This window comes from Ailuropoda melanoleuca, chromosome 11, assembly GCF_002007445.2.
Source record: "Ailuropoda melanoleuca isolate Jingjing chromosome 11, ASM200744v2, whole genome shotgun sequence".
Classification (NCBI taxonomy): domain Eukaryota; kingdom Metazoa; phylum Chordata; class Mammalia; order Carnivora; family Ursidae; genus Ailuropoda; species Ailuropoda melanoleuca.
In genome coordinates, this window is record NC_048228.1 from 18685816 (window position 1) to 18707055 (window position 21240).

Genomic DNA, 21240 nt, shown 5'->3' on the forward strand with positions numbered 1-21240 from the left:
TTTTACTTTTAAGTAATCTCTACACCCAGTGTGGGGCTCGAACTCAAAACCCGGAGATCAAGAGTTGCATGATGGGGCACGTGGATGTCTCAGTTGGTTAATTGTCTGCCCTCAGCTCAGGTCATGATCCCAGGGTCCTGGGATCAAGCCCTGTGTTGGGCTCCCTGCTCAATGGGGAGTGTGCTTGTCTCTCTCCTTCTGCTGCTCCCCCTGCCTGTGTTTTCTCTTGCTGTCAAATAAACTAATAAAATCTTAAAAAAAAAAAAAAAAGAGTCACATGCTTTTCCAATTCAGCCAGCCAGGCGACTTGCTTTTCCCTGTACTTTCTTTTATCTAGTTAATTCCTACTTATTTTTTCAGATCTCATTTGCTCATCCACTCTCAGAAAAACCTTCTTTGCCTATTCTACCAAGACTAATATTGTACATTCTCATAGCTCCCTATGCTCTTCCTTTATATTATTTAAATTTTTTTACAAATCATTGATTTAATGCTTACCCTCCCCCCTAAACAGTGGGGACACTATTTGTTTTGCTCTACATTCTGTCCTCAGAGTGCATGGCATAATATATGAAAACACAATTTAGACTATAAGTGTTTCAAAATTAATGACAATTCACATTTAAGCTGCAGAAAGTTCTTTGTTTTCCACATACTTTGACAACTCACCCAGCTTAATTGCCTCCACCTCCAAAAACACCTTTAAACTCTTAATTTGAGGGCACACCTTCTTTGTTAAATGAACCAAGTAGTTGTGAAAAAAAAGTGTTGCTTACAAATAAGCTATTAAATGAAGGTTTTTTTTTTCCTCTTGGAGTAATTAATAAAATAGAAAAACATTAAAAATGGGAAGGTTTTAGAGAAAAATGTGTATGGTGCTTTGCAGTGGTATTGCTATAGCTTCCAGGACCTTAAAAAATCTGTTTCCCTTATTGAATGAAATGTGTGTGTGTGTGTGTGTGTGTGTGTGTGTGTGGTAGGGAGTGAAAATGGTAAACTGGTTCTTTTATTTATTTTTTTAACTTGAACCATATAGACACTTGTTCTGACTGGAGTTTGACCATTTTACAACATAGCTAAATCTCGATAACCTCACTAATGGAAACCAGCATAATATGGAAAAATTAAATACGGTCATAACCCAAACCACCTATTTCCATTCGTTCATTAATTATACTTTTATTCATAAACTTTAAGTTATAGTGATACTTTACATTTCTACGGGACTTTTGATTTTAAGAATTTTTTTTTTACATGCTTTGTTTTAGATAGGGCAGGTTAAAGTACAGAAACAGAGAGGATCCTTAAAATTCAGTACCTTTTAGAAAAGTAGGCTCTCTGCTGAGCAGGAAGCCCAACGTGGGACTTGATCCCAGGACCCTGAGATCATGACCCGAGCAGAAGGCAGGCACTTAACTGACTGAGTCACCCAGGCACCCCTAGCAGCTCTGCTCTTATGAAATCTTTCAGGGACCCGGGCTGACAGTGGCTCTGCTATCTTCAACATGGCACTTATAAGATTATCCTAGGATTTGCCATCCCAGTAATTCAGGAAATGTGAAGAACATTAAGGAGCGTGCGTGGGGAGTTGTTTTGCAGGGGTGGGAGCTGGGGAGAATGCAAAACCTGAAGTGGTATACATCACTTCTGCTCACATTTCTTTGCCAAGAATTTAATCTGGAGGCAGAAAACTCTAGTAGGTGTATTCTACCTATGTGCTCCGTTCCAACCCTATTTTTGTAGAAGGATAGAACAGATTCTGGTGGATAGGTTTAACTACATGTATTATCTCATTGGCCAAATAAAAATTTAAAGCCATTTCTCTTTCTACTTTTTAAAGGAATGAATGAGCATATCTATAACCAATTCTGAGAAGCAGAGAGGTAAGAAATATTAAAGGCCTGGTGATCTAGGAAATGAATAAGTAGTATTTGAATAACAAATTATAATAAATAATAATAAATTAGCTAGACCTGTCATGCAAATAGGACAGAAGTTACTATAATTACACAGGATTTGGTGATAATAAAATGAGTAAGAAAACATGTTTTAAAATCTGTTCTGAGTACAGTTTGTGTCAAGTTGGTACTTAACCATACAGCAAAGCCTTGATATTGGCCCCTACATGAAGAAAAATACAACTTTGAACTTTTGGCAAAGATAATTTAAACCATTGATTTTTTTTTTTAAAGTTAAGTTTGATAATGAAGAAAGATGAGGGAAATGCTACCCTCCTCTAAAGCCACATGCATTGAGGATAGTTTTAGAACAGAAAGGGTAAGGGCACCTGGGTGGCTCAGTTAGTTAAGCATCTGCCTTTGGCTCAGGTCATGATCCCAGGATCCCAGGATCTAAGTGGACATCAGGCTCTGTGCTCAGCAGGGAGTCTGCTTCTCTCTCTACCCTTCCTCCCAGCTCGTGCTCTTTCTCTCTCTCTCAAATAAATAGATACAATTTAAAAAAAAAATAGACAAATAGATTAATAGAACATAGAAAGTAATGAAGCAATTCCATGTATAAATGACTATATGAATTTTTTAAAAACTCTTTTAGAGAAGTGGGGACAGATGAACTATGCAGCTAATGCATTGGCAAAACTAGCTCTTTTAGGGAAAAAGAATGAAAGTAGATACCTGCCTCATACCATTCACAACAATAAATTTTAGACAGGTTAAAATACTAATCATAACATTATTAAGAGAAAATATAAGCAAATATATAATTTTGTGAATAGAAAAGTCTTCAACAAGTTGTAAGAAACAGACAAAAACAGATCAGGCAGGGCTTTCTAAAACACACAAAATTTTGGTCTCTATTTCAAGATGACTGAAAAAGTGATTGAAATATTTTAGGAAAGGAATTGTGGAATCAGTTTGTTTTCAAAAGATCATTCTCTCAGCTATATGGAGGAGATGGAACCTAACATAAGAATTAATGGAGTTGGGAGGAATTCTCAGCAAACTGGTTGAGAGATGGCAACAGTTTGGTCTAGAATGCCAGTGATGAGAAATACGAAGTGGATAGATAATTCTAGAAATACTTGGGACTCACGGTATGGGGTGGTGACAAGAGAGATGAATCTATGAAACTAAGCAGGGTCCAGACCAGGAAATGCCTGATAGGGCATACTAAAGATTTTGGACTTCTTTTCTAAGGATATATGGTAAGGAGTGACATATTAGATTTTTTTTAGTATGAATTCACTACAGAAAGGTGACCTAATGCCCTAATCCAAGTGAGAAAAGGTGGTGGCCTACAGAAAGGCATTTGCAGTGGGGATGAGATACAGGGACATGAGATTGGCTGGGGGAATAAGGGAGAAGGACTGTTGCAGGTGACCCTCAAGCTTCACCGAGATACGGAAGAGGTGCAAGTGAAGAGGGAATATAGGAGATGAATTTTTGACATGTTAAATCAGACAGAAAGGTGGAATATCTAAGAGGAAATTTCCAGTAGGGAGTTGGAAACCATGTCTGAAGCTCAGGGAGAGAGGCTGGAGATGAAGATTTCAGAGTCATCAGCATTTTAATATCTAGCAGACTCTTGTTTTTTCCCCCTCCCCATTCTGTGTGTGCCTGCAAGGAAGCAGGGCCCTACTCGACTCCTTGGGGGTTTATGTCCCTTTGCCCCTTCCCCTTAGCTAGGGGTGAAGGACTGGTGAAGGAATAGGAAAGTCCATACCTGGAAGGGAACAAAATTGGATGCAGTCTACGCTCTAGAGCTGTGTGTAGGTCAAACTGCGGCTGGGACTCTGCCTGAAGTGACACACGGGTGGGTTGTTTGTTTTTGTCCTGCTTCCTCCTCATCCTTATCCTTTTCTTGGAGAACTCTGCCTTGATAAATCACTTGTCCAGACATTTTTGTCTAGGGGTCTACATCCGGAGAGCCAAATTTAAGACAGGTAATAATCAAGATAATGAGTTATTAAAGCAGCCTGAGAAGGGTGTGTAAAGTGAGAAAAAGAGCAGCCTAAAATGGAATGCAGAAGCACACTATTGACCATACAGGTGGAGAAAAAAGAACTCAGGAGTGAGCCTGAAGAAAGGAGACAGAAAACTTGTGGGGGCAAGGAGGTGCTGTGAATGGAAAATGTGGTGTTAGACATGGTAACCCATGGAGAACATTTTCAACCCAGTAGGAAACGATACAGAGAAGTCAAGTAATGGAAGGATTGAAAAAGATCTATTATATATTGACACAAAAAGGCCTCATTATGCCCTATTAAAGATTGGGCATTTTTAGTATTTTGGAGACAAAGACTGATGATAACATATATTCTTCTGTTTTTTTTTTGTTGTTGTTGTTGTTGTTGTTTGGTTTTTTTCTGTTTGTTTTTGTTTTATAAAAGGTGTTTTTAAGCACCTGTTATGGCACAAGCCCTGTACCAGTACTGCAGTAGGAGACTGACAGTTCTGCCACCAAGGGGCCAAGAGTCACAGTCCAGTGGGATAAGTGTTGCAACAGTAGTAAGTGAAAGTCATTACCAGGAAGACTCAACACCTGCTAATTCATGTCTTTACTTTGTTAATGATCAACAACATTTTATATAGTTGTTTTGGTTTATGGATCATATTTAATATAATCTGTTACAATTCTTTTTAACAGTGTTAGATATCTTGGTGGAAGACGAAATATGCTAACGCATATACTTGGAAGTGATGGGAAAAAAGCTACTTCTTCATTGTATCCCTTATTTCCTTGTTTATTTACACATTTATGTTTATTTATAGGGGAAAAAGTAACTCTTCCAGGACATGTTGAAACAAAGAAAACCTTTTCTCTTATGAGCTTTCGTTTTATGAACAGTTCATTTCTTCACCTGCAAACTTGTCTTCCACGAATGGATAGTTTGGTAAATAGATCATCCACTCACTAGTGACTGTATTTGTGTCTGGCTCTATGTGGTTAAATTATTATACCTTGAGAAGGCTAACTGGAAACAACAACAGCAAGTTGCTTTCTCCTCTTTGCCTCTACATTTTCAGTGAAAAGTGGCTACAATACAGATCCTGCTAAAATTCTCATAGCAATCTACTTACTGATAGTCTTCACTCTGGGGAGCTCCGGAGATGGCATCATCTGTTCATTGTTTCTTGTCTTGTAACTCTGTAGCAAGGAAAATCATTGATTGTCAATATCTGTTTTGTTTACTTAAGTATTAGAAATGTATCCTTTCTTAGTGGGACTACTGAAAGCTTGCAATTTTTAATTGCAAATGGCCAAAAAGAGAAAAAAAGATATTTTTTGGTTCTCCTGTTGTATTTGTACGTAGTGATCATTTTCAGTCGGTCTTCTATCTCTTTGCTACTTTTCATCAGTTGATGCTATCACACATACACAAAAGTGATGGAAAATATTATGCAGCAAAATATTATGTGGTCTTGGCACTAACCTGATTTCATCTGATCGAAGTCGAGCAATGTAGGTAGCGAGAGGGCTCTGCTTACAACTAGTTTACCCCTTAAGCCCCCCCACCTCATACTTCACCCCCCCTCCTTCGCTTGATGTTACCTTGTCCTTTATTAACACGTTTTAAAAGAAGATAAAATTATGAATGCTCATCTTCCACCTTAGCAAATAGAACATTAGGAGTTTATAACACTAGCTGATCTCAATTTTTGTGTGATTAATCTAAATCAGTTGAGAAAACAAGTATGTTCACAATTTTTTTCTCATTTACATTTGAACAACGCATTTTATTTTTGTGTAATCTGCAGCTCATGTTTGTTACTAAATTTTAGAAAATGTCTTAACTTTACCCTTCATTCCCATTCTTTAACTTCTGACATTCTTTTCACATTTATGACTTCCTATTTCTTCACCTCATAAGATGGCTCTTCTTTCATAGTAGTGGTGGTGTTTAACTAGTTTAGGAATTACAAAAACTCATTTCAAAGCCGCATTTTTCATTTCCTTACATTGACTTATGCCTTCACAGTGAGATCTAATCATTTGAAATTTTTGGCATCTTTTATTACAATGTAAAATTTAGTAAGGCTGGTATAGCTAAAAAACCCAGAAATTCCTTCTTCCTTTATGGACTTCAATGGCAAAAAAATTAGTACTAGATCCTTTTCTCTTGATGTCAATTTTTAATGTATTTTTAAAATCCATTTCTCTGCATAAGTGCTTTTAATCATGGGATACTGTGACTATCTTGACTGAAAATGATCAGTTAGAGTAAGAAGTTTTATTGGCATAATAATTATCAACAACTAACTTTAATATAAAAATTGTAATTAGGTAATTTAAACTCCAAAATAATTAATTTGCCCATTCAGTAAAATTCGCTGAGCAGGTATTACGTGCCAAGCACTATTCTAGTTCCTGGAAATAGAACAGCGAACAAAACAGACAATAACTCATGCCGTTGGGGAGCTAATATTTTAGTTGGGAAGTATAAACTATTAAGGAAAAAATAAAATTTATTGTATATTAGATGGTAGTAGATATCAAGGGGAAAATTAAAGCAGGCAGTGCAAATAGAAATTGTGTCTGAAAAATGTGCAGTAATTGATAGAGTGGCTAGGGAAAGTTGCATCGATAAGGTGATATTTGAGAAAATACTGGAAGGAGGTGAAGAAATGAAATAGGAGAGATGAATCTTCTAGGAAAGAGAGAATAGCAAATGGGAAGTCCCTAATCAGGAGCATGCCAAGTCATGGTCCAGGAACAGCAGAGGCCAATGTGGCTGGAATGGAATGAGCCAGGGCACAAATTGAGGGTAGGAAGACTAATAGAGTAGGGGTGGAGGGCAGATCCCTGAGGGCCTTGCATGTTATTTTTAGAACTTTGGTTTTTAGTCGAATTGAGATGTTAAGCCTTCAGAAGTTTTGAGCAAAGGCATGATTTATTCTGACTGAGGTTTTAAGGGGACCATTATGCCTTCCGTGAAGAGACTAGAATGAAGGGAGGCAAGGGCAGAAGTAGGAGACCAGGAAGAAGGCAAGAGATGATAATCCAAGTGGAATTTCTGCGTAACTTTAGAAGGATTACTGTCTTAAGAAAGCCCAAACTTCAGAAATAACTGTCAATATTTGTTTAAATAAGAGAAATATCTTAATCAGTCTAAGATGTAAATAAAAAAAGGCACAAATATTAAGTAAGCAGTGTTTAAAATGCACATTTATTGTCTAATAATACATCAATATTAAAACTGTTATGTTTCCTTCATTGTATCATACAATCATCATAACCATTTACAATTATTGGTAGTTTAAATAATGGAGATAAATACTGTAACTATGTAGGCCTCATTACTTGAATATTAAAAATTTTTTTTTCTTCCCTGGAGTTGTAAAATTTTATATTATCTTTATTTATTGTTTTAATTTTACTTTTTGTTTCATTTTTAGAGTCAGAGAATATTAAATTATTGCATTATAACTTGGAACCATATTGCTAAATATTTAAGATATAAGTTAAAAATCTTTAGCGTAGACTGAATCTTTTTTTTTCAGTTTCCTAGCTCAATTATTAATATTTAGACACCTGTTTCTTTCTTTATATAGTTTTTGGTATCACCTCGTATTATTACATTTTACACAATGTTCTAATTGCTTTTTATGTCTGGGAATAAAAATAAATACAAAGTTCAAGTTTGTTATAACAACTGTTAAAATATGTAGATATTTTGAAAACTTAAGTAAAAGCTCTACTATTGGCAGAATAGCATTCCCCAGATGAGGAAATGAGGGAATTACGATTATGTGTGACCATAGACAAGGTAATTTACTAATGAATAGCAGCCCCTGGGAGCGAGAAACAATTCCTCTAAATTTTAGATTGTCTGCCTATCCAAGTTATCTTTTATCTTCCAGCGGTGGAATTTTGAGTCCATGATGTAATGCTAATGACGAACAAATTAGCAGAACTGCAAGGTTTTTTAGGGTCCCATGTAAAACGAAGGACAGTAATTTGGAAATACTGTTCGCAACCCTTTTAAAAGTTCTGCTTTTAAATTTGCAGTTGCATAGTTTCTTAAAGAGAGAAGAGTGTAAGAAAGACCCAGGGGTTGTTTTAACAATCAGCGATTTATTTTAAATGTAATGCATGATTATTTTTTCCCCTATCTATTGTATGCTAATGAATGGGACGTATTCTTGAACTGTTAAGCGGCTTTTCAGACAGTCATTTACAAAGTATACTTCTGTGTCACTATATAGCCAGATCTTTGATCATTCAAGCAAAGAACACTCGGCCTTTCCTTTTCCCTTTTTCCTTCGCAAAACGAAACGGGCTAGAAAGTGTTCACGTGATGCTAGTGACGTAAGTCCCAACCGGGTCGCGTGACAGACACCCAACCTTCCCAGCACCCCGCCCCCGCCTCCAGAGCAGGAAATATCGCGAGAAACCGCCTTACTATCAGAACTTACTGAGGTTACAGGGGAGTTACTCTGAAGGGAAGGTGTGGCTCAGTGGGGGAGTTTTTGCTTTCATTCTAGCGTTCATGGCCGAAGCAAAGGCCTTCGGGGGTTGCCAGAGTCTGAGCAACCCAACCTAGAAAACGGCGGGGGGAAGTGGAGAGTGAGGTGGCAGTCGTATCAGAAGTGAAACGTGGCGCACGGCGGGCGTCGGCCCTCGCTAAATGGGCTGGGAGCCGGCAGCGGGGCTTCTGCTGGAGTGGGTCCGGAGTCACTGGGAGGCTGTGGGAGGCTGGGACCCTTCTAAGGAAGCAGTCAATTGCCCACATCCGGCCCCCGCTGTGTCAACAAGGAGCGGCGCCGAGATGAAATGGTTGCTCACCTCGCCCTCCCAGCCGGGGCACTGCGGCTCGCGGTTCGGCCTGGAGGGGTGTTTAGTGCCCCGCGCCCTCCACGGGCCCGGGCAGCATCCCCAGGCAGCTCACGACTTACCCCGCATCTTTCCGCTAAATCAACCCCAGATTTAGGCAGCCGCTTAATAGCGAGTTTAACTGGGTAATTTTGACGCCTCGCCTCATTTACCTAAACCCTCTCCAGGCTTCTCCCTCGTACATCCTCCTCCACCCACCTGGTCTCTCCCTAGACGGGTTTGCGCGAGTGTGAGACCTAGGGCGGGAGAGCGAGATCCGCGAAGGCACAGGGTTGGGAGTCGCTAGAGGGAGGTGTGGGACCGGCGAGGAGGGGGCTTCCAGAGGGAAGGGGTGCTGGGAGGCGGAGGGAGTCGTGAGAGGAGGCGGCGGGGGGGTGAAGGGGTAGGAGGCGGAGGCCTGGGGACGGCCGCCGAGGCTTCGCCCCATCCGAGCGCTCTTTCTCTCGTCGCGCAGTCTCGAAGCGGCGCGGGCTCGTGGGGGAGCGTCAGGCAGCCGAGGCGCCCGCGGGAAGGCAGGCCGGCCCCGGGCGCGCACGCTCGGGAGCCCCGGCGCGTCCCGCGCCCGCGCCTGCTGACAGCTGCAGCTGGGCTCGAGCTGTCCTCTCCCAGCTCGTCGGCCTCCGCCCCCTCGGGCTCCCTCCCCTCCGCCCTTACCCCTCTAGCCCCGGTGCGCTAGTTTCGCAACTGCTTGTCTCTCGCCGCGTGCCCGGCTGTTTTCCATTTCCCGGCCCCTTCTTTCAGAGTACTTTGCCCCCTGCATTTGGGGAGAGGGGCTGGAAAGGGGGCGGGTGGAGCGTCCAGAGGAGAAGGAAGCAAGGGCAGGAGGAGGAGGAAGAGAATCGGCGGACCGTGGGGAGGAGACCCCACGCCACCCTTTCTGGTCATCTCCCCTCCCGCCCCGCCCCTGCGCACACTCCCTCCTGGGCGAGCTACTTTCGGACGAGGAAAGTGAGGGCGGCCCTGGGTGACAGCGCCGCGGGGCCAGTCCCGGGGAAGCCGCGCGTCTGTTCGAGTCTTGTCTGCCGCGCTCCCAGCCAGGCACCGAGGATGGCTTCGACCACAACCTGCACCAGGTTCACGGACGAGTATCAGCTTTTCGAGGAGCTCGGAAAGTAAGCGCCTTTGCCCGCATCCGCACGTCCCTTTTCCAGCAGAGGGCGGGTCGCGTTACCCCCGACCCACCCGCCTCCCGCGTGGGGCGAGGGAGTTTGGGAGACCAGAGGAGAGGGAGGAGGGCCAGTGGTGTGGCAGCTCTGAGAAAGGTGCTGCCTAAGCAAGAGGAGGGGACAGAGACGGGAAAAGACCCTCCACCCGGGCTGTGGCCCATTCCGATAATCCTAAACCCACCTTTTCCCGCTCCCCCCACCCTCTTGCACTAGAGACTTAGTGGATTTACGATCCCTGCAGTTGTAGCTGTCATCCTGAGAAGTGTGCGAGCGTGTGTGTGTGTGTAGAGGAAACAACCCATGTAAAATGCAACATAGATCATGTTTTCTGTAAATAGAGATGCCTCCTGGTTAGCCGGCGTGTCGGCCGTACGACCCACGTACGGATGAGAACTCACTGCCACAGACGGTGCCATATTTATTGATGCCGAAAGTTCAACTTGGCGTAGAGTCTATTTCGCATCCAATAGTTGTTCTATCCAGGAAAAGGGTCACCCAAAGGAGCTCGACCCCCTGCCCCATATCCACTATTATTCTTTGCACTAGATTATTCGCTCATCATCATCCTTCCTATTGATTTACGTGTACCTCTTCGCATTCTCTGGGAGGATTTATTTATACAGGCAACGGAAAAGACCTGGAGACCGAGAGAAAGCTTCCCAAGGGTAGCCTAGCGTTGTATAAAACGACCTCCTTCACCCGACTGACAGAACTACTCGGAGAATTTAAGGAAGGGGACCGGAGACCTCCTGAGGACCTGTGTGCTTAGGGACCTAGGGGCCAAAACGTGAATGTTGATTTATGTAGTATCCAACCCAAATCCAATTCCTCTATCGCTAGTGTCGACTATTACTTATGAAAGAGGTGCGTTTATATGTATGTGGTGGTTTTATACAATTCAAGAAAGTGTAATTATCCTTTAAATATAATGGTAATTATATCCTTATATATTTGTATGTTGTCTGCTGTTAAAACATGGAGAATATGTCGGAAGAGCAGCTTAATTCAAATCTCTCCCTTCCCCCAGCTCAAAACAGGGCACAGAGAAATCACTATATCAGGATTTGTTAAACCACACGAATGTTCCCAAGATTTTTGTTTTAATGAAAACAATCACCATACTTACTTACCCGGAGCCACATTAATTTTGTTTTTTCTAACAAAATAAATAGGGAGCAGATTTTTGCTGCTCCTCCTCAGCCATGCTCTTTGCAGGGTTTCTTTCTTTCTTCTTCTTTTTTTTTTTTTTCCTCAGAGCATTTGGTGCTGTGTGAGTGTGAATTGTAAAATGTTTTCAAATTTCATGTGCAAACAAGAGCCGTCATAATTGGCAGTTCCTTTCATTTTGTTGATTAATAATGTGTGCTCCCAGTTAAATAAAATTTACTTGTATTCTTCAACGATGAAGAAGGTTTGGGTTTCCAGGAAGAATCGTTCCTTTTCTGGATATTACTGTAGTGTACTGATATTTTATAAATCTCTAAATGCAATAAAAATGCTTAGATTGCTGTAATTTTTTTAAAAGGATATCAGAGCTGATTATATTGATGACATGCTAATTATTGGTTTTCAGGGGGGCTTTCTCAGTGGTGAGAAGATGTATGAAAATCCCTACTGGACAAGAATATGCTGCCAAAATTATCAACACCAAAAAGCTTTCTGCTAGGGGTGGGTATTTTCAACCACATATACAGTATATGTTGATTTTGTATTGTCATGTTGATGTTGGTTCTGTTGTCTGTAGATATATAGTTATAACTGAACTGTAGACTTAAGTGTCTTATTACATTTTGAGATTATTCCTTCCTGAATGCCTCTTGGTATGTATCATTTAAAAGTAAGTGAACACATAGAATTTTAACAACAAATTTTTAAATAATTAACAACTGTCCTATGAGCAGTAGCACACGTAACTATATTTTAAAGCAAATAAGTGTCACTGAGTGCATTTTGCCTTTAGCTCTGCTGTGAAATAACTTTCAGAAATACCCTGGAATGGAAAAATGTTAAGTCTCACAACTGTCATTATTCTCTTTTGCTTTTGAAAGGAAAAATAGGTCATAGCTCAGTTGAATCATATTTCAATTGTAGTTACACTTGAACTTAATTCATCAAGGTATATTTAACAGTAATAGCTTTGGGAGGAAAAATTTATCATTGCTATATTCTAGGAAGTTTAGCTTGATTTTGATGTTTGTGTGTGCAGTCCAGACTTTTACTGAGTGTTCCGCATTGGGTTTCTCATGGACTCCTGTAATGTATTTTACACATGCTTTATAGCCACAGAGATAATTCTTATCATAAAATAGCTGTTGACATACACAGAAAACTTGAAGGGACCTCACTGCATTCTTTCTATTTTGTTGAACTCATGCAAAAGTACTTACACTGAAATGTTAGGCATTCTAATTATTGTGAGCACGTGTCTAAGGTATTTCCATGGGAATTTATGGTTTAATGAAATTTAAATGAAATTAAAATGAACAAAATGCCACAGTATAAGCCCATTTCAGTGACCTGGTTTATTTTAAGTAATGAGAGAAGAAATTCTATTAGGGTTAGATTGCCTCATTTAATTTGTCTTCTAAAAAGTCCTGCTTCCTAGTATCCTGGTATCCTTGTGTTTGGTCTCTGCCGTGATTTTTCCACCCCTATCTGTTACAAATTCTACTTTTAACATATCCTTGAGGTTTAGATTGGCATTTCAGTTTATTCATTTCAGCGAGATTTTGTTGTGATTTCCTTCATCCGATTTTAACAGCACTCTGAGGAAAATCTATGTGCTAAAGTAACCAGTACCATAGCTTCACAGCTTGAGAACTAATGAGAAGCATGTTATGCTCGATTATGTTCCCCTTTCCCTCTTCTCTCCACAGGAAGGTTTTTAACAGTCAAAGGAGTTGCTAAACTGTAAATGACATTTTAGTTTTTAAAAAGAAAAAAATGAAAATGTGTAATTCTTTCAGTGCTTGTATGTTTCTTCCTGTGTGCCAGGTACTTCTGGCAAGAGTAGGGGTATCAGTTCTTTTGGAGGCATTACAACACCTATCCGAAATCTCTCAGTGGCTTTAAATTTTCCCTCAAAACAAATCAATCTTATGCTTCACTTTTACTGATTTCCTTAATTAGAGACATCCCTCTTCATCTACCCTAATTCATACTCCCTACGTCAGAAAGGCAAATACACATGTCTCTGCTCACATACATTTTATTTTCCTTTCTTCTGCTTCCAGTCTATGGAAGATAAGTCTTCTCAAACCTGATGGAATTCCTTCTTCCTGCCAGTGTTCCTCACCTGCTTATAGAACAATCTACACCCAAAGCCACCTTGCCTCATCTGGATTCAGTGATTCCAATTACATTTAGGAAAAGCAGGGTGAAGTACTAGAAAACATGCTGCTGCTTCTCCAGTTTTCTTTCCTTGTGACTTTAGGCAAGTTTCTTAACCTGCCTATGTTAATCCTTCTGAGGAGTGAGGTGGTAAAGAAGCAGGTGTTGGAACTAAATGCCGTGGGCTTTAATTCTGATTCCCCTACCTGTTAGCTGTATAATCTTGGGCAATTTACATATTTTCGATGAGCCTTCTTTTTCTTATCTGTAAAATGGAGTAATAACGTAACTTTCTTTTATAGGGTTTGTGAGGAGTGAATTAATATAGTATAGAAGAGCACCTGATACATAATATGTATTCAATGAATATCAGCTGCTATTATCTCTTGGGTTGTTGCGAAGATCAGATGAGATTATTTACATGAAAGAATGTGAAAATTATAAATTCAGGGGCAGCCTTGATTTAGCTGTGAGAACCCAGTTCGAATCTTGGCTTTACTGCTTAGTGTGTAAATTTGGTTTAGTCACTTAACTTTTCTTGATCTCAGGTTCTTCATCAATAAAATGGGGGAAAAATAAACAGGATATAATGGGTTGTTTTGAGGATTCAGTGAATTTTATGAGAATCACTTCTTAATTGCAAAGTACTGAGTCAATTTAACCTATTACTGCTCACTTGTAAAATATTACAGTACTTTCCTGCAAAATGTTTATTTTATCACCAGAACAATTAGAGCTGCTTATAGCGTATTTATACCTTTGAGTGGATACATTTGTTTAAACTATACCCATATTAAGTTATAAACTCTTAAAAAATGCTTTCATTTTTTAATATAACATTTCACAACATTGAGTACATAGGAGGGACTCAGTACAGAGTGACTAGGATCAAATGTGGCAATTAAATGGTTTTTGGAGAAGTTAAATACTTAGTTTATGCCTAAGAACAAGCAAATACTAGATGTAAACTATAGTGTATTAAGAGCGTATGCTTTAAAATATGAACATTCCTCTAAAAACACTCCCTTCTCAGAATATAATAATCCTTAAAATGGTCTTTGAAGAAAATCTTAAAATATTTAAAGGGAAATTAAAATGATATGTAAATTAGCATACTTTATTTTCCTTAACGTACTGATTTTTTTTCTTTTGACTGCGCATAGCAGTTTTTGTGGAGCATATAATTTTTTGTACAAATTTTTGTTTGTATTATTTAAAATGTTGTGCCTTGTAAATCTAAGCTTTAAGCCTGTTTGCTTTAAAGACCAGGCAGGTCCTCCAACTCAAATAATGTTCTTTAAATGTAGCGTTACAACTGAAAAAGAAAGGCCGTTGTCAATACATTTAAGACCATGAGGGATTGCCAAAAATTTGGCTATCTTCCTGCACAAATTTGCACATCCAACTCTACTGTCACCCAGGCATTTTTCTGTGCCTAGATGTTAATGGATTTCCAGCAGACAGTTTCAGTTGCATTTCCTCTCAGCTGTTAGTCACACAGACCATATTTGGGAGACTCAGAGTCTGTTGAAGAATTTCTTCCCTTTTGCATTAACATGTGCAGGCACAGAGCATTCATTATATGATACTGATCAGATAGATTACTTACACTGATACATAATTTGGCTTGTTTTAAAAATGTAGAAAAGTTTCAAACATCTTATATTTTATATGAAATTTCTGTCTTAAGTTTTTCATTAGATGGGACTGGAAGGCATGTTTAATAAATGGTGGTTAGTAATGATCGAATTTCATCTCCTATTTTTACCATGGGAAGTAGAAATTACATCGTTTTGGTCCCAGACAATTAGGTTGGTACTTAACAAATGCTAATTTGCTCAGCGGTTTTGATACTTTGTTGATTTTGACATGTTTGTAACTGTAACGTATTGTCAGGTTATGTGAAGTCCATGAAGGGTTGTGAGTGTAGTTCAGAATCCAGTGGACTGATGGTTCTGATGGCAGATGCCTTTAGAAATAGTATTTGTGATTTATTTCATATTTTAAAGTCTCCGTGTGATAAAAGATTTTTTTATGGTAGTAATGGCTTCTTGATGTTCATTTCCAATGTAATTTTTGATCATTAGAAACCACTTTTTATTACATGGGGTCTGATATGCCACAAATCATTGTATTTGTAAAATGTAAACTACAATAGAAGCTTGAAATAGTATATGCTATTACAAATTTTTCTACTCCCTTGGTAAAGTTAAAAAAGATTTTGTTTTATATTTCTGTAATACTTCACAGATATAACACAATTAAATCATTTGGCATTCTTTGATTTTGCTGGTTTTGTTAATTCCCAAGTTGATGATCTTATTAGACTATGAATCAGGACTTTATAAAACTACTTGACCATGTACACCAAATTAGGTCTCATCTGTGAAATCTGAATGTTGCATGTATATCCTTAAATAGTCTTTTTTTTATGTTATAATAGAAATGTCAGTAACTAACTCTTGCTACTTTTTTTTTTCTTCCTTGGCATCCAGACAGTCAAGAAATTACTGCAGTTTTTCAGCCTCATTGTTACTTGTCTTAAATTGGAAGCAGAACTGAGATGTTATAGATGAATCAAATTGTTCTGATTATACATTATTGACTTGGCAATTTGGAGCTAATTGGGCAAATTAATATTTTTTGAAAGTTTCTTGGGTTGAGTGGTGCTTTAAGAAAAAACTAGTAAATTATTTTTATTTTTGCATATGGAATTTCTACAGCTCTTTAATTATTGGGCCCCAAAGTGGCATGTATCAATTTTTGCATTTAGTGTCCTTAGTTATGTTTAGTTGTATTTTCATTCTTACCTGGGTTTTGATATTAGATATCTATTTTCCTCTTTTGGTGAATGAGAATATCAATGTATTCAAACTGGTTAGGAGATAAAAATGTATGTCTGCATTTCTAGGAAATAAATAATCTTTTCTGTATTCCAGCATCATTAAAATAGGCAAACTTAATAAAGAATGTGGTTGTCAGATACCTCACTGTGATATTAATAACTAGTGTCAAGCTCTACCTGACTGATCATGCAGTAGGAATTGAACACCTGGAGAACCTTCATTGTTTATACAGTTAGATTAATACTTTTAATTTCGTTTGAAATATTGAATCAACTCGGTGTAAAAAATTAAGTTTTAGTAGGAAATTTTTATGGGCCTTTTTAAGGTTAATAATCATGAATTGTTATAAAGCACATACTAGGATTGTCTTGGGCATTTAACTTCATTGTTAACTAGAATTTTATTTAATTTTTTTAAAGATTTTCTTTATTTATTTGTCAGAGAGACAGTGAGAAAGGGAACACAAGCAAGGTGAGTGGGAGAGGGAGAGGCAGGCTTCCTGCTGAGCCGGGAGCCTGAGTCGGGGCTCGATCCCAAGACCCTGGGATCATGACTTGAGCCGAAGGCAGATGCTTAACAACTGAGCCACCCAGGTGCCCGATAGAATTTTATTTAATTTTTAAAAGTCTTTTTCTTGGGCTGATACCATGGCAGACCAACTCCTAGTGTCTCTAGGGCTGAGTTATTATTGTTATTTTTTTTTTTTTTAAGATTTTATTTATTTATTCGACAGAGGTAGAGACAGCCAGCGAGAGAGGGAACACAAGTAGGGGGAGTGGGAGAGGAAGAAGCAGGCTCATAGCAGAGGAGCCTGATGTGGGGCTCGATCCCAGAACGCTGGGATCACGCCCTGAGCCGAAGGCAGACGCTTAACCGCTGTGCCACCCAGGCGCCCCTATTGTTATTTTTTTAACATCTGTCCCTCTGCATTTATTAGGGTATGGTGTGCACCGTGTTTTTTATTATTGACAATTGATGATTGTTTAGTAAATTGCACTGCTATACATTAAGTGGAATCTTAGCAATATTTTTACTCTAAACACAAATACCTTTGTAGTAATTTACATTTCTTACTACTTTATAGATTACTAAGCACATTCACACATGTGTATTCTAAACACAAATACCTTTGTAGTAATTTACATTTCTTACTACTTTATAGATTACTAAGCACATTCACACATGTGACCTTATTTTATATATTTTTATTTAATAAATATTGAATGAGTACAGTGGGCAGAGTGTTAGGAAAAGTCAGTCTATCTACACAGATAGACATTATAGAAGACATAAATGGTGTAAGTCTAGCATGAATAAAGTGCTGTTGATTTTCAAAGGAGGGGAAAGATTATTTCTGCCTGGAGAGATGAAGAAGGCTTTTATATGATATGGATTTAAATAAATTTTTAAAACTGTAATGCAGATAGGGCTCAAGAATCAAAGTCTAAATAAACAATTTGGAGAGATTATTCAGGATATTTCATAAAAAGGACTATGTCTTACACATCTTTTTTTTTCTTGGTGCAATGTATAGAGTTGAGTATTTTTTTTTGGAAAATATATTTAGAGTTCCAACTTGTGAGAGAAGATAATATTTTAATTGCTGCAGTAACATAAAATCAAATTGAAGTTTGACAGTCCCTCCGTGCTGTTTTCTGGAAGGAAAACAGTGTAGTGAAAAATCTTATTAAAACAGTAGGAAAATGATTACAGAAGAATGAAGTGTTTTGGTAAACGTAATTGATTAACTGATTGAAAATATCTCAATAAGTTCCTGGGATTACTACTTCTAAATGATTCAGTTGTTGCTGGGGGGAAAAAAAAAACAACCCAAAAAACCCAGTTCTGAACCAAAGTACAGAGGTACTGAGAAAGGCATTCTGTTTCTCTGGTGCATCTTGTTTCACCAGTGAAGAATGGAAAGCAAATATTCGTTGTTTTGTTGTTTCTTCTTAGACAACACTGTCGTATGTGTCAAATTCATACAAAATGTGGCAAGTGAAAGAAAAATATAAAACTATCAAGTTTTATAAATATTTTATAAAATTTTATAAAATTTATAAATTATAAAACTTAACAGAAAAATAATTTAGGGCAGCAAGTCATATAAAGTTATACAGATAATATTGTCATGTAATATTTATGTACTGTTAATTACTCTACCTAAGAGTCTCTTCTCTTTTTTAGTTAGATTACATAGGGATTAAAAAATTTTTATTACATAAAATCTTATATATGAAATTATATTTTATATATTATAAAACAGTAAGCACCCAATAAACCTCCACTCAATAGCTAGAGTATTCCCTCTACTTTTGAAGCTACCTGTGTGTTCCTAGCTGATCCCCATCTCTTGTCTTGCTCCAAGAGTTAATCACTATCTCTTACTTTTTTAGGAGAGAAATCTCTTTTTATTTCTCTATGCCCTGGAACTTTTTTTTTTTTTTTTTAAAGATTTTATTTATTTATGTGACAGAGAGATAGCCAGTGAGAGAGGGAACACAAGCAGGGGGAGTGGGAGAGGAAGAAGCAGGCTCCCAGCAGAGGAGCCCAGTGTGGAACTCGATCCCGGACTGCCGGGATCACGCCCTGAGCCGAAGGCAGACGCTTAAGGACTCTGCTACCGAGGCGCCCCATGGAACTTTTTAATTAATTGTTTGATTTCAGTTGACCAGTTAGTTACCAATGGAAAATCTATGCTCTCATTATCTAGGTATATGTAATTGTATATGCGTATGTATATGTATTATATTGTACATGCATAAGTTTATGGAATAAACTATTAATTCTCATATTAGTATAGAATTTTACCCTATCCCTTAAGGCTAGGGAAGGCTTAAATTATTTGGAATTTATTTAGTAATAGGAAATTATTTTCTTCCTATGTCTTTTTGAAGCAATTTCATTAATGATGATGCCTACACATTGAAATAAAGCAAGAGCAAGTTATATAAAACTACCTTATTAAAGGTAAATATAGTTAGTGAAAATTAGATTTTTATTCTATCTTATAGAGAAGTTGTAGTGTTGAGATAAGCCACATCATGGCATTAGTGTTTAAATTAAAGTTTGATATTTTGTTAAATACTTCTGTGATTTTTGGAGACTGTGTTCCAATAACTTGAGTTTCAGCTGTGAAGTGTATTCATCAGTAATCCAGGCCCAAACTGTACTCCTCCTTAGTGGACTCAGTAATTTCCTCCTTCTATGAATGGTGCCATAATCTTCCCAGACTTTCAAGCATGCTTGATTTTCTTTCTTTTCCTTAACCCATCTCAATACTTTCCATCTCTTCCTTTTTCACCAGTCTAACTTGAGCTCTTTTTTTTCTTGCTTCAACTCTTTTAAACAGCTTCCTAAACAGGTTTTCCAGCTGACGGTTACCATGTTTGTTGTTTGTTTTCATTTGTTCAGTTTATCATTAGACCTTTCAGGACCCGCTGTGCTGGGCATCTTGATTCACTGTAGGGATACGGAGGTGAAAGATAGAGATCTGCCCTCAAATATTTTGTGGTCTGTTAGTGTGGATGATAGCCTGGCAAGTACAATATAGTTTTGAGGACTGTAATAGAATCATGCATAGGGCTTTCATGTAGATACAGGCTGGAGGAGGTGGTTATCACAGATTTCTTGAAGAGATGTGTGATTGTGTTTTTGAATGGCAATCGAGCGTGGTAGAGGAGGGAGAAATGGTTGTTCAGGCAAAGTAAGCAGCCTGTCCAAAGGAAGGGAGAAAGTCCTGCCTTCACCCTCCAGAAAGAAAGAGTATAGCTGGTGCTGTTCAAATCCTTTAAGACTCCATTGAGGTGCTGCCGCCTCCATGATACTGTCTCGAACTTACTCTCCACCCTTCCTTTCCTTCTCTAGGCTGAAGTGATCCCTTTCTTCCTCCCTTGAATAGCTTTTTCATGTTTCTTAAGCAGCTGATCACATTTCTCCTTTTGTATTTTAGTTACATATGTTGTAGCTTTCAAACATCTTGTGGACATTTTTAAGCTTATCTTTGCATCTGTGCCTGTTTATAGTAGTTACAATATTGAAGATACTTGTAAATGTTTGTTGAATGAGTGGACAAATGAATGAGTAAGCAAATAAGAGCCTGTCTCTAGAAGTAGACATATGCTTAACAAAGGCCTGTGACAGATCAAGTGAAAATTGAGTTAAGGCTTCATGTCGAATGGAATACACTAACTATAAAATAATTTTTAATTCATATATTATTTCATCAGTTCCTTGATGACAAATTATGCTTTGTTGGAAAGAGTTTTTTATAATTTAGTAAGTTTTTGAGCAACTATGTGTAAATTCTTATTGCTGTTTTTTACCATGTAATGTAAAGTGGCTCAGTAATAAGGGGTTAACATTTTCATGGTCTGTGTGTACGTTAGTACCACTTCAGTAATGCCAGACTCATGGTATCATTACGATATTTTAAATGTTTGGATTTTTAGGTTTCTATCCATTCTCCAGAGGAGCTTACTTTTGACTTATTTTTTAATGAAGCTCATTTAAAAAAAAAACATTTTGGTGATACTTTATATAGTTTTGGATACACAAATCATAGGTATTATTTGCTTATAGAGATTATTTGATTTTTTGTTAAGGCAGTTGGAGGCCAGCTGTTACAACTGCTGTGTCTGTCAATTCAGAAACTTGGTAAAAGGACTAGAAAGTGTGCTTGTTTCAATGTTGGAAATCCCTTAGGACAATATATGTTTTAAAGCACTTATTTCTTTATTTAGGGGTTTCACAATTCTATAATTTTATGGTGCATCATATATGTGCATATACATCCATATACACATATATTCACACACATATTTTAAGAAGATAATGCTGTTATTTTCATAAAAACATGCAAAATATTTGTGTGTAATCGTGGTAAAAGTGATTTGTGCTTTGTGAAATTAGTTCAGCTGAACATTTTGGCCATTTTGTAGAAATTTTATCCATGATGAATTTTTTAGTAAAGTAAGTTGTATATGCTTTTATATTAAAGACTATATATACATTAATATTTGCTAGGTACAGGGAGAATTGTACACTGTGGACATATCTCTGAAATAAATTTTTAATTATTCATTACCAATTTGTATAAGTACATT

The 21240-nt window shown here is 38.0% G+C and overlaps 1 protein-coding gene across 16 annotated transcripts in view; it reads left to right on the top strand.

Moving 5' to 3' along the window:
- The first annotated feature begins 9176 nt into the window (after positions 1–9176).
- Positions 9177–21240, top strand: part of CAMK2D (calcium/calmodulin dependent protein kinase II delta) — a 308625-nt gene continuing 296561 nt past the window's right edge. For 6 of the 16 annotated variants that reach the window (XM_034671307.1, XM_019803402.2, XM_034671306.1 and 3 more), the window contains exons 1-2: positions 9178–9905; positions 11533–11627. In XM_034671307.1, coding sequence (XP_034527198.1) covers positions 9841–9905; positions 11533–11627 — 160 coding nt within the window. In that variant the 5' untranslated portion in view covers positions 9178–9840. Of the gene's footprint in view, positions 9906–11532; positions 11628–21240 lie in introns of all 16 variants that reach the window. The other 10 variants (XM_019803407.2, XM_034671309.1, XM_011229473.3 and 7 more) reach the window with 3 other exon arrangements.